The 14,114-nt window shown below is 44.5% G+C and overlaps 1 protein-coding gene across 1 annotated transcript; it reads left to right on the top strand.

Annotated features, from left to right (window-relative positions):
- Positions 1 to 276: 276 nt before the first annotated feature.
- LOC117831959 (ADP-ribosylation factor-binding protein GGA1-like) lies at positions 277 to 13,223 on the top strand. The gene is made up of 17 exons (XM_034710867.1): positions 277 to 401; positions 2,124 to 2,208; positions 2,879 to 2,954; positions 3,302 to 3,400; positions 3,494 to 3,617; positions 3,714 to 3,814; positions 3,975 to 4,055; positions 4,518 to 4,655; positions 4,744 to 4,825; positions 7,679 to 7,792; positions 7,886 to 8,035; positions 8,176 to 8,249; positions 9,656 to 9,843; positions 10,113 to 10,339; positions 10,426 to 10,595; positions 10,738 to 10,848; positions 12,232 to 13,223. Exons 1-17 carry the CDS (start codon positions 359 to 361, stop codon positions 12,340 to 12,342), a joined length of 1,974 nt encoding a protein of 657 aa, XP_034566758.1. The 5' UTR covers positions 277 to 358; the 3' UTR covers positions 12,343 to 13,223.
- Positions 13,224 to 14,114: the final 891 nt, after the last annotated feature.

Raw genomic sequence — 14,114 nt, forward strand, 5'->3', positions numbered from 1 at the left:
TGGTGATTATTTCCATTAGTATTTGAGAGGATTAGTGTATTAAACTCATAATATAATTTAAAAATACGTAGATAATGGTGTTGATGGGGAGATATTAAAAGATAACACTGTTTTGTTTCATTAATAATAGTTAAAGATAACAGGCACGTATTTTTCTAACCTTGATTAAAAAAATAATTCTATCTATATTTTAGACGCATAAATAAATCAGATTTTTAACATTTTTCTGGATATTTACCGTTAAACTGTGTGAAGCTGTTCGCGCCCTCTCTATCCGCTCGCGCTCTACGTCTCCTCTGACGCTACGTTGCAGTGTGCAAGTCTCGCGAGACTGACACTTCACTTAAGTCTCGCTGTGATGGCTGCGCCCCCCGATGCGGAGAGTTTGGAGTCTCGTATCAGTGAGTATTTTAAACTTAATATACCGAGTAAGAAGGGCTCGGAGACCCGGACATGGACTAGATGTTATCCGTGAGTTGTTGTAGAAGAGATGACAGGTAACCACTGCAGCGTGAGCCCCGGCAGAGAGGACTGGGACCCCGCCGTCACATCCAGGTTGCTAAGCTAGCTCCGGAGCTGCTGCTGTCAACACAACACATCCGGGCGGAGTTAGCTTCATAACGCGGCTAGCTGGTCTCTGTCAGCAGGACAGGGTCCCTGTATTTACTCTACAGAGGTTTACTTTGATTACAGCTGATAAATGAAACAGCAGAAAAAATCTAGAAGGAAACGAGACTTCCGACAGAGAGCTAGCTAACGTGACACTCTGTTAGCAGCTGGTCTGAGAGGCTCTCTCGGTGTGGAGCTGGACCCGAGCTGGACCCGAGCTGGGTCATGTGGCAGAGCTGGACCCGAGCTGGGTCATGTGGCAGAGACTTAATGAATTTTAATCATTAGGTCTCGGGATGGCTGAGGGCCTCCTGCTCGCACAGAGTTTCAGTCTGTGACAAATTTAAAGATCTGTTACAGGAACTGAAGATATCCTGGAATGAACACTGATGCTAATCTGCAATTACAATGTGTTATAACACATTCTGTCATGAAGTAAACAGCAACATAAACCGATATGAATATGTAATATAATGATAATAGTGGTAGTAGTTAGTGTGTATGGTGTTGTCACCTCAGATGACTCCATAAAAACACATCATCTGATCCTCACAGTTTAATATCTGACAAATTAAAGGTCATTATAATCATCATAATAACACTTTCTGATCCAGGTTAGTTTCTTTATAAAGCAGCAGTTCACAGTGTTACAGAGTTCAAAACAACACAATGATACTATATTGTTTTAAGCAAAGTTTATTTATGATTTTTTTCAATACAACAGTAATAATTCAAAGTGATGACATATACTGAGTAATAGAAATCCCTCCCCACCCCCACCCATAGTAACATTAAGAAGGAATACAATTAATATCAAAACATTACAATAGAATAAAAAATAAAATAAATTAATTAAAACACTATAATAATATTAACAGCTTAAAAGGAAATATGACATTAAGCTAACATAAGCATGAAAATATAAAATATATTGTTATATTTTAGATTAATAAAGAGAGATAGAAATCTGATATGAGGCTGAAATAATACATCAAAATATTACAAATTATTTGACTGTCTTAAAGTTTAGTAATCATAATCTTTAATTCACTCCACGTGTATGAGCCATTTTTACCTATGTTTTGTTTTGTTACTTGCACAATCACCACAGGGGGCACTTCAGGTAAACAGGCAGGTAAATGCTGCAAAAGGGGAACAGGTGAAGTAGTGAACTTGGGAACAGGAAGAGCACACAGGTTCTTACCACTCATCCTAGACCACACTGTTATACTCTTCACACATATCACCTTCAAAGTAAGTTGTCTTCACCTGTTTATCTATTGGAACAACAAACGGCAAGAAATAACGCAACAATAACCTCGGATTGGACATTGGATTCTTTTAGAAGTGCGTCAAAAACACCTCACTCCTGCACCCAGACAGTGACTAAACTCAGGTCAGGATAGTCACTACATCACGTGTGTCCTTCCTCCACAGTAACAGGGTTTTAATGCAGTTACCATGAGGTGATCTTTGTTACCTGTGTCCCCTAACATCATGTTCTGATGTTTCAGACCGAGCCACGAACCCTCTGAACAGAGACACAGACTGGAGCAGCATCCATGCCTTCTGTGACCAGCTCAACAATGACCTGGAGGGGTGAGAGCTCCGTGTGGTAGTCCTGGTCTGATTGATGCTGACTTCAGTTTGTTCATGTTTGTCTGAAAATGCTAAATGTTCATGAAAGAAGTGTATGTTTGTTTATCTGTGTTTAGAAAAGCTTCTGTGAAATGTGTCTGCTAAATAATCACGTTCACAGTCGACCTTTCAGAGTCTCGTCTGAGCTTCACACCGCTTTCTTTACGAGCTCAGTTCACTGTTCATCACCAACGTTTCCTTTTCTTCATTTGATATCAACATGAAGTTTTTGGTTCAGTTTAATTTCAGTTCATTTAAATGATGTTTCCCGTTGAATCTTAATCAAATCAACGTCACTTTAATGTTAAAACTGAAGGCTTTAGTACAAATTACAAACCATGTGAAGGACTTACTCTGTTCCTGTCAGACACATACACCACAGACTGTTAATTGTATAGTTAAAGACCTCATAGGTGACTGTTTTAATGTAAACATGCATATTTAACACCCCAAGTTATGATGACAGTAATATAGAGAGGCTGGATGGATGGTTGGATGGATGGATGGATGGATGGATGGATGGATGGATGGATGGATGGATGGAGAAACCTCAGAGCATCGTGCATCACACTCCTCTTCCCTCTCTAGTCCTCGGCTGCTGTGATTAAAGCTCTGCACGTTTGTGTTTCAGACCTCAGCTGGCTACGAGGCTCCTCGCCCACAAGATTCAGTCTCCACAGGAATGGGAGGCCATGCAGGCCCTGCTGGTGAGTCTGGATCAGATCCTGGACTGTCAGGGAAAATGTCTGACATCAGATTTTTCTCCTCAGCTAAGATTCCTCTGATTTTTATTTCCCTCTGATTATACCCAGATCATTTTCTTACATTCAGAGATTTCCTATTTTATTCTGTTACTGCTGTCAGACTTTAAAGTTGATGTCAAACTCTTCTGAGTCAGAAGTGTGTGAGGTTGTATTCTCTGTAATGTCATGATCTCAGTCCAGTTCATCAGACTTTATCTTCAGATAACCGTGAGAGCGTGTGTGTGTGTGAGTATGTGTGTGTATGTGTGTGTGTTCTGATTGACTTAATGACTAATTGTATTGATTTTCAGGTTCTGGAGACGTGTATGAAGAACTGTGGGAAAAGGTTTCACAGTGAAGTGGGCAAATTCCGTTTTCTCAATGAACTCATCAAAGTAGTTTCTCCAAAGGTGAGACTGTTCGAGTCTCTCTATCTCTCTCTCTCTCTCTCTCAGGTCTGTTGCATGTTAATCACTTGCTCTCTGTCCCTCTCTGTCCCTCAGTACCTGGGCTCTCGGTCTCCTGAGCCAGTGAAGAAGAAGGTCTTGGAGTTGATCTACAGCTGGACGTTGGGGTTACCTGACGAGGCGAAGATCTCTGACGCCTACACGATGCTGAAGAAACAAGGTGAGGGTCAAACAGGGATGAGGAGGATGTTCTTCATCTTCATCAGCAGCGTTCACGCTCTGATCTGAAGCATTAAACTCCTCGTTTGTGATCCAGGTATTATTAAACAAGACCCCGAGCTCCCACCGGACAAACTGCTGAACCTTCCTCCACCCAGACCCAAGAACGCCATCTTTGAGGACGAGGAGAAGTCCAAAGTAAGGACTGGTTTATTAAAGGAAACTAATGAGTAGTTATAGAAGGATAAATATGACCTGATCCCATCTCCTCCTCACTGATTGTGTTTGTCTCTCCTCTGGGATCCCCCCCCCCCCCCCCCCCCCCCCCCTCCTGGACTCTGGCTGTCTGATTCATCAGACGTTGTCTCGCCTGCTGAACAGCACGCACCCCGAGGACCTGAAAGCTGCGAACAAACTCATCAAGGAAATGGTTCAAGAGGTAAACACCTTCCCTTCTTATTTACACTCCTGTCTCTCTGAAGAGCTGCTGATGTCGCCTTGTGAGGGATCTTTGAGTAAACGGAGGAAACACCAGAGCGCTGCACTCACCAAAATATGAGCTGAAGGAGGAAATGGGGAGTGTGTGGGTGTGTGTGTGGGTGTGTGTGTGTGTGTGTGTGTGAGAGAGACACGGTGGAGTGATTCAGCAGGAATACAGAGTGAATTTGTCCCAGTTTGAGGAGAAACAGGAGCTGGTCTCTGCTCTCCTCTCTGACCTTACTGAACTTCAGACTCTGCGTCTCTGCATTTGAACTCTAATGCACCTCCCTGCAGCTCTGTAACATGCAGGATAATAACACACACGTGCATCAACAACATCTAATCTAATCTAATCTAACGATGCTTGCATGTGTCTGCAGTCACACTCTGGTTTGTGTCTCTTTGTGAATTCGTCTCGTAGGATCAGAGGCGAGCAGAGAAGGTATCAAAGCGAGTGAACGCCATCCAGGAGGTGAACGAGAGCGTCGCTCTGCTGACTCAGCTCCTGCAGGACTACGACGGCAACGCCCCCAACCAGAGCAACCATGAACTCATCCAGGTGACCTGCAGACACTCGAGGTGTTCAGAGTAAACTCGGCTGTGACGTGTGACCGTGAACAGAAACGTGACTCTGATTGTGATTTCAGGATTTGTACCAGCGCTGTGAGAAAATGAGACCCACACTGTTCAGACTGGCGAGTGATACGGAGGACAACGACGAGGCTCTCGGTGAGCGCCGCTCATATTAATCTCCTCGGACAGATCGTGATAATCGAGCACAGATCAGTGACCCGTCTTTGTTAAAGTGCTGCAGAGATGTTTGTCCTCTAAAGTTGCTCTGTCTCACAGTGTTGGTTTCCTGGTGTTTTCTTTCTTTCCGTCTGAGAAACCTCCAACAGGACGCTGGACTCAGACTTCCTCCTTTACAGGTTCAACCTGATTACAGCAACAGACACACCCACAGTACAAAGAAAGGGAACACAGGAGGACTGAGAGCTGATGCCAGCCAGCTGGTGTTAAATCTTTGTCACTGCAGCTCACACTGATCTCACAGATTGTTTCTTTGCTCTCTGTTTGCTGCAGAAATGTCTGACATCAAGTTTTGCAATTTCTACTTTGGTTGCATGTTTTCAGAGACGTTTGCAAAATCACAGAATCACAAAACAGATAAATCCAGATAAAGAGTTTGGGGTTGATACTAGGGCTGCAACGATTAGTCGACATAATTGGTTACGTCGACTGTCATATTGTTTTTATTATTATTGTTTTCGGCCAAAACGCTTAAATCACCGAAACAACAGGGACGCAGATTCATAGCAGCGTAGCAGAGTGATATATGACAGGCAACAACGTAGATCGGACCCCCTCCTCCTCTCTGTGACACAGAGAGGAGACACTTATCAGCTGCAGCAGCTTCAGCTCGCGATGCAGGGATTTTCATCTGTTGCCACGGCTCTACCTGCTTCAAAGTGTGTTAAAGCTCTGTTTTCTGAAGTCCAACACGTGTAGGATCGATGTCTGTAGCTGTGACTCAAAGCTAAATGAACAACAGTACATATTTTAACTCCCGACGGCCGCCTCTATTGGAGTTAAGCTACTTTGAAGATAAACATTACGTTCCTTAAGAACGCTGCACAATAAAACTCCCCTTATGTTACGTAGTCTAAAAAACTTTATTTTGAAAGGGCTTTAACAGGAAGCAGCATGTTGTCAGGTGTAGTAACTTCACAAATCTGCAAGAGTAAAATGAAGCACATGTAGATGTCTAAATATGTTTCGGCAAATCATTTTCATTTCAGTGCATCTTTAATATTTACACAGTAAGACATCACTGATGATCTGTTTAACTTACTGCACTGTTATAAAGCCTTAAAATAGCAAAATTAATACAATAACAACAACACTCTGTTTTGTTCTTTCTATTTAAGTTGGCGTGTGGATGAGTTTGTAATGAGGAGAGGCTCATCATGCACCCCTCAAATACTTGAGCCAAATAAAGGTGACTAATCGACTAACTGCAAAAATAACTGATAGATTAGTCCACACCAAAAATAATTGTTAGTTGCAGCCCTAGTTGATACTAGGGATGTACATTTTAAGTATTTTCCGTGATCGATTTTTGGAAATGTTAACGATCAATTATCGATTAATTGATAAAAAAAAACATTATTATTCTTACGTCAAAAACAATGCCAAATAGGTTGTTTTCCCCCTAAATTTTATTTTCTACAGCAACAAAATGCAAATAACTGACGGGATTGAATACGGGTACACGTTTGACACGCAGAATATCAACGATCAGGCTCGTTTAAAATATTCTCCGCGGACATAATCTTATAAAGTGAAGGCTCATAATACTAACAGAAAAGTACTTCAGACTCTCAGTGTCCAGTTTTCTGTCTACTCGTTCTTATTGAGAAAAATAAACATGTGTATTCGGTCAGGTGTCAGCCGGGAGCGCAACCGGGTCATAAACAGTCCCGCTGGAGAAAAGCCCAGACGGCTCTGATGTTGCTGCTCTGTAGGCAAGGCAAGGCAAGGCAAGGCAGCTTTATTTGTATAGCGCATTTCATACACGAGGGCAACTCAATGTGCTTTACATTAAAACATTAAAAGCATTGGAGACATTCAGACAGGCATAAAAGAACACAATGAAAATGACAAATATGATAAAACAGAAAAGAAAAGGAAAATTAGAAATATATTAAAAATTACATTAAAATTTTAATTTAAAGTGGGTTAAAATAAGCTAAGATAGGAAGGCAGTGGCAAATAAAAAAGTCTTAGTCTTTGATTTAAAAGAGGTGAGAGTTGGAGCAGACCTGCAGCTTTCAGGGAGTGTGTTCCAGATATGTGGAGCATAATGACTAAACGCTGCTTCACCATGTTTCGTTCTGACTCTAGGAACTGAAAGCAGACCAGTACCTGATGACCTCAGAGGTGTAAACGTAGCGTACCAGAATTTCCCACCTGTCTGTTGCCTTCGTAGCCAAAGGTGGGAAATATCCTGTTTAAAGCTGTCAACCTTTGTGTCCGTGTTGTAGTTGGCAGCAGTTTTGTATTGATCCTCTTTTAAAAAGCGCACGTGGAGACCTGACGCGCAGCCGCAGCCGCCAGCTGAGCGTCTCCGCTGTGCGCAACACCTTTAACAGCTGATACACATCCAAACATGCTTTAAACTTAAAACACCTCCCTGATAGATGAGGGTAATATGAGACCACATGATGTTTGTTCCACGTGTGTGTTTCGAGTAATTTCTTAACAATCAATTAATCGATAATCGATTAATTGTGGTCATCCCTAGTTGATACTCAGAGTTAGTTATATTGAGAATGTTTGTTTTTCCTCCTTCAGACCTGCTGAGCCTCATGCTCTGTTCTCCAGTATCCGCCTGTAACTGGACGCTCGCTCTCGTGCCAGCTCTCAAATATTTCCGAGCATTACTCCTCATTCAGCTGGAAACCTGCTCGCCCTGCAGATTTTTCCTCCTCTGATCCTCTGTTTCATAAACACTTTGTGAGCTCTCCTCAGAAACAAACACTGAAAACAAAGAGACTAAAGTTCCTCTGTCTTCTCTCCCAGCCGAGATCCTGCAGGCCAACGACAGCCTGACTCACGTCATCAACCTGTACAAGCAGCAGGTGAAGGGCGAGATCGTGAACGGGAACAACACCTCCAACACACAGAATCCATCAGGTGAGTGAGGCGCCCAACTGGTGGTCCATTACATCCATGAGTCTAAGTCTGTGTTTCAGTCTGACCTGAGCCGGTCTGTGTCGTGTCTCTCAGGAGGGACGGCGCTGCTGGACCTGACGGGCCTGGACACGTCACCACAGTCTCCTCCATCCTTCCCAGAGTTCCCCACTTCCATAGAAAGCCTCAACGCCCCTCTACAAGAGACGGGGATCAGTCTCCTGGATGACGAGCTCGTCACTCTCGGTAACAGCGTGCAGGATGTGGATTTCAAACGTGTGCAGTTATTTAGGAATTAAAGCGCAGCATGAACACGGAGGAAAGGAGACTCTGAAGTGTGTAACTTTATTCCTTAACTGTGCTGCCACTCTGTGTTTACACCACAGGTCTAAGTGAAGGAACACACACCTCCAACGCTCCCTCACAGCCAGAGGACTCCATAGCCTGGGACTCTTTCCAGGTGAGTGAAGGGAGGATGGATCTCCTGACACCTGTTGGCAATCCTCCGATGATGACACGTACCTCTGAGAGCGCCGGCCCTCCTATCAGTGTTTCTGGTGTCGTGTTGAAGTACTTTCAGACTGCCTTCTCTCTGCGCTGCATCGTAACAGTCTCATCAGAAACTTGTAGAGATAGACCGATATGGTTTTTTCAGGGCTGATACATATATATATATTCAATCAATCAAGCTTTATTTATAAAGCACCTTTCATACAAATCAAATGCAACCCAAAGTGGGAAGATAATAATAATGATAATAATAAAAATAATAAGAATACAAATTAAAAACAAGAACAACATAAAATAAAATAAAATAGAGACTAATGCACACCAAAGTAAAATATGTGTAATTAAAATAAGAATAAAAATAGTTAAAATAAATAGATTTAAAAGGTAAGGATAAGAGTTGAAAAATAAAACTAAGGCTAAAACTAGTGATTGTAGGGGCCACAACGGATGCTGCTCAGCTCGGCCCCTGTGATGAGAAACTGCAGGGAGAAATGGAACACAAGCTAGGCTACGGTTTCTGCAGACGGTGTCATTACTGCCACGTGATGTGGTGAATTTTGAGCCAAAATAACCCGTTTTTAAATTGATCTCTTATCGGCTGTCGGATTTTTAAAAAAAGGCTGATGCCGACATGCGTCAAAACTCAAAATGCCGAATATCAGCACCAATAATCGGCCTATCCCGAGTAACTTCAGAAGTGACCGTGTTTGGATCAAAAGTGAAGCAAAATTTCCCCCTCAAGATACGTCTGTTAAATAAGCACCCTCATTTTTCAGATCACTTTCTGCCCTGGAGAAGTGATCGTTCATCAGTGTCTTCTGAGTCTCAGCTTCACTGTAAACAGTTCCACAGAGGCTTCCCTCTGGCTTCCTTCAGCGGTCTGAACCTGAAACAGAAACTGATGTTCTTGTGATGTTCTTGTGATGTTCTTGTAATTAACGGGTCTTCAGTTTGCTGAAATAACAACATCATGATGCAGATTAGTCAAAAGTCCAAAGTCAAGCTTTGTCAGGTCTGTCCTCAAGAGGAGAAGAAAACTACATCTACAATGTTTGTTTGTTGAATGGAGGTGGGATCCATCATTTCGGATGCTGCGTTCAGGGAAGTCAGGAAATCTGAACGCTGATTCTCTTTAGTGACACAGCATCAAGCAGATTTGTGTCTCAGTGTAAATGTTTGACCTAGAACAGATTGTTAGCTGCTCTTCATGCAGACATCTGTTTATAGAGAGAAAGAAATCCTCCTCAGATTAACAACCATGGAGCTGGATTGTGTTCCTCCTGCTGCTGCTCTCCATACTGACTGTTTGTCCTGATACTTTAATGTGCATCATGACTCCTTTTCTCTTTCCTCCAGTCCTCAGACAGCATAGACGCAGACATCCCAGCAGCACCCAGTCTCCTCCTGAGTCCAGACCCCCCCTCCCACTCTCAGCTCCTCTCGTCTGGATCCACTCCTGGGAACTCGGCGCTGGACGAGCTGGACCTGCTGGGGAAGGCGCTGCTGCAGCAGTCCCTGCCTCCAGAGGGGCTGCAGGTCAAATGGTATCTGACTCACGCTGCTCTGACACGACCTGCTCGAGGAGATTTACCAGCTCTTAATCTGCTTTCACATGAACTCCTGACATTTCCTCATCATTTATAGACGTTCAGATACAAACACAGGGGTAGAGAACATACTGAGGACTGAGGCCAGCTGTAGATCCAGTACAGAGCAGAGAACCTTAACGTCATCACGGCCTCAAATCAAGTCAGAATCAGAAAAAGGTTCAGCCTCCAGCTCTGAAATAAATGTTTCATATTTGTGTTTTCAGGGACAAGCAGCAGTCTAAACCGACTCTGAGAGACCTCCAGAACAAGTCTGTATCCAACACAGCCCCCGTCACAATCCCAGCATTCACCTCTGAACCTCCTGCACCCGTTAACTCCCAGCCCAGCCTCGGAGCCACGCTGCTGGACATGTCCCCGACTCGCAGCGAGGCCGCAGCTCCAGAGGTCACCCTGACCGACGTGTTCGTCCCCTTAGAATCCATTAAGCCCAGTAAGTGCTTTAACAGGGTCACGGTCCTGCTCACCTGGGGGTACAGGTCTGAGAACCACCCTCACTCCTCTGTCCTCTCTCCTCAGGTAGTCTGTTACCTGTCACTGTGTTCGACGGACACAGCCTGCGGGTCCTCTTTCACTTTGCCCGTGACTCGCCTCCGTCTCGCCCCGATGTGCTCGTCGTGATCATCTCCATGCTGTCGTCTGCTCCCGTCCCCGTCACCAACATTAACTTCCAGACGACGGCTCCAAAGGTCAGAGCGTGTTCAGGGCCTCTTAGTCCCTGTGGATAAGATCACTCTAAAGATCTGTGCATTCAAAGTTCATCCTGTACAGAGAGGTCTCTGAACCTCTGCAGCTCTCAGTGAAGATAACTCTGTGTTCATGTTTCTGTAGTCTATGGCGGTGAAGCTGCAGCCTCCGTCAGGATCAGAGCTCCCAGCCTTCAACCCCATCCTCCCCCCCGCTGCCGTCACACAGATCCTGCTGCTGGCAAACCCCAACAAGGTCAGTCTGGACTCCTGCTTTAAAATAAAATCCCACATGTAACGTGTAGATCGTAGAAGGTAGATTATCAGTCGGACTGTGAATGTGGACTCTAAAGATGTTGACCTGTGAATGTGGACTCTAAAAATGTTGGATCTTTGAATGTGGACTCTAAAGGTGTTGGATCTTTGAATGTGGACTCTAAAGATGTTGACCTGTGAATGTGGACTCTAAAGATGTTGGATCTTTGAATGTGGACTCTAAAGATGTTGACCTGTGAATGTGAACTCTAAAGATGTTGACCTGTGAATGTGAACTCTAAAGATGTTGACCTGTGAATGTGGACTCGAAAGATGTTGACCTAAAGATGTTAGCCTGTGAATGTGGACTCTAAAAATGTTGGACCTGTGAATGTGGACTCTAAAGATGTTGACCTGTGAATGTGGACTCTAAAGATGTTGACCTGTGAATGTGGACTCTAAAAATGTTGGATCTTTGAATGTGGACTCTAAAGGTGTTGGATCTTTGAATGTGGACTCTAAAGATGTTGACCTGTGAATGTGGACTCTAAAGATGTTGGATCTTTGAATGTGGACTCTAAAGATGTTGACCTGTGAATGTGGACTCTAAAGATGTTGACCTGTGAATGTGGACTCTAAAGATGTTGGATCTTTGAATGTGGACTCTAAAGGTGTTGGATCTTTGAATGTGGACTCTAAAGATGTTGACCTGTGAATGTGGACTCTAAAAATGTTGACCTGTGAATGAGGACTCTAAAAATGTTGGATCTTTGAATGTGGACTCTAAAGATGTTGGATCTTTGAATGTGGACTCTAAAGATGTTGGATCTTTGAATGTGGACTCTAAAGATGTTGGATCTTTGAATGTGGACTCTAAAGATGTTGGATCTTTGAATGTGGACTCTAAAAATGTTGACCTGTGAATGAGGACTCTAAAAATGTTGGATCTTTGAATGTGGACTCTAAAGATGTTGGATCTTTGAATGTGGACTCTAAAGATGTTGACCTGTGAATGTGGACTCTAAAGATGCTGACCTGTGAATGTGGACTATAAAGATGCTGGATCTTTGAATGTCGACTCTAAAGATGTTGACCTGTGAATGTGGACTCTAAAGATGCTGGATCTTTGAATGTCGACTCTTAAGATGTTGACCTGTGAATGTGGACTCTAAAGATGCTGGATCTTTGAATGTGGACTATAAAGATGTTGACTTGTGAATGTGAACTCTAAAGATGTTGGACCCTGTGATTCTGGACTCTAAAGATGTTGACCTGTGAATGTGGACTCTAAAGATGTTGGACCCTGTGATTGTGGACTCTAAAGATGTTGGACCCTGTGATTGTGGACTCTAAAGATGTCTCCTCTCCCCTTGTTGTGTTTCAGGAGAGAGTCCAGCTGGAGTACAGACTCACCTTCACCCTGGGCGATCAGGCGCACAGTGAGAGCGGCGCCGTAGAACAGTTTCCTCCTGTGGAGACGTGGGGGAGTCTATAGCACTCACAGCCTCCTGACAGACTGCTTCCTGATCCTCCTCTCCATGATGCTCACGCCTTTCCTTTGTAATCACTCTGTACTCTTCTTGATTCTGGGTCGGACCCTCTCCTGCTCCGGCGCTGTGATGTGGTCTCTGTCTCTAGGTCTAGTCTGCTTTCTGTGGCTGCTTTAAATCAGACTGTTTCCTGAGGTCGTCAAACGCCGTCAGACGAGTGTGTGGAGATCATTTAGTGTGCTTGATTTGTTTTCGTTCTAACGTCTGCATGCTCCGCCCGTACGGGGGGGACATGCGCTCTAATCCAGCTCGCCAGCAGAGGGAGGCGGAGCATCAACAGACTCATCTCATCGGTTTCAGATGGATCAGCGTTTTGTGGTGTCTGCTCTGAAGTTATTTCAATGATTCTGTCCTCTTCTTAATTTGCACAGATTCTGTTCTTGGTCCATTCTTCTGTCTCTTCCTCTTCATGTGTGAATCCTGAGTTCATCAGAGTGTGTGTGTTATCTGCCATATGTGCCTATTTTGCAGTTCTAAGTGTGTCTGGATGAACTTGAGTTCTCTTCTGTTACGTGTGGGTTATTCAGAGGAGCAGAGCCGCTTCATCCTCACCTTTAACCTCTTCATATTTAAACCTTCTTTACTTTCATTCAGTGGATCAGAGCCTCTCTCTCTCTCTCTCTCTCTCTCTCTCTCTCTCTCTCTCTGACCACGGCGTCCGTCTCAACACGTTCAGCTTGTTTCTGCATGTCAGCTGAACACGTCACATTCCTCCTCTCCGCCTGTAAATAACATGATGGCAGTTCTGTCGTGTACATTTGACTCTGTGAGAGCGTAACACTGGTAAAATATTCAGAATGGGTAATAAAGATTTTTTTTTCTTGGAGATCTGAGTCCTCATCATTGATTAGTCTTTAGATGAATCAGCAGGTGGTCTCAGGTCAGAGCTTTATTAAACTAACTGTAAAAAGGAAGCAACAATTCATCCTGTCACTGAACACAAACCACACCACGAGCACACTGGAGACCTCTACGCTGGAGACCTCTACGCTGTAGGCTTCTACGCTGAAGACCTCTGTGCTGGAGACCTCTACGCTGGAGACCTCTACGCTGTAGGCTTCTACGCTGAAGACCTCTATGCTGGAGGCCTCTACGCTGGAGACCTCTACGCTGGAGGCCTCTATGCTGGAGGCCTCTACGCTGGAGGCCTCTACGCTGGAGACCTGTATGCTGGAGACCTCTACACTAGAGGCCTCTATGCTGGAGACCTGTACGCTGGAGGCCTCTATGCTGGAGGCCTCTATGCTGGAGGCCTCTACGCTGGAGACCTCTATGCTGGAGACCTGTACGCTGGAGGCCTCTACACTAGAGACCTCTACGCTGGAGACCTCTGCGCTGGAGGCCTCTACGCTGGAGACCTCTACGCTAGAGACCTCTACGCTGGAGGCCTCTACGCTGGAGACCTCTACACTAGAGGCCTCTATGCTGGAGACCTGTATGCTGGAGACCTCTACATTAGAGGCCTCTATGCTGGAGACCTGTATGCTGGAGACCTCTACACTAGAGGCCTCTATGCTGGAGACCTGTATGCTGGAGACCTCTACACTAGAGGCCTCTATGCTGGAGACCTGTATGCTGGAGACCTCTACATTAGAGGCCTCTATGCTGGAGACCTCTACATTAGAGGCCTCTATGCTGGAGACCTGTATGCTGGAGACCTCTACACTAGAGGCCTCTATGCTGGAGACCTGTACGCTGGAGGCCTCTACACTAGAGA

This window comes from Notolabrus celidotus, chromosome 20, assembly GCF_009762535.1.
Source record: "Notolabrus celidotus isolate fNotCel1 chromosome 20, fNotCel1.pri, whole genome shotgun sequence".
NCBI lineage: Eukaryota > Metazoa > Chordata > Actinopteri > Labriformes > Labridae > Notolabrus > Notolabrus celidotus.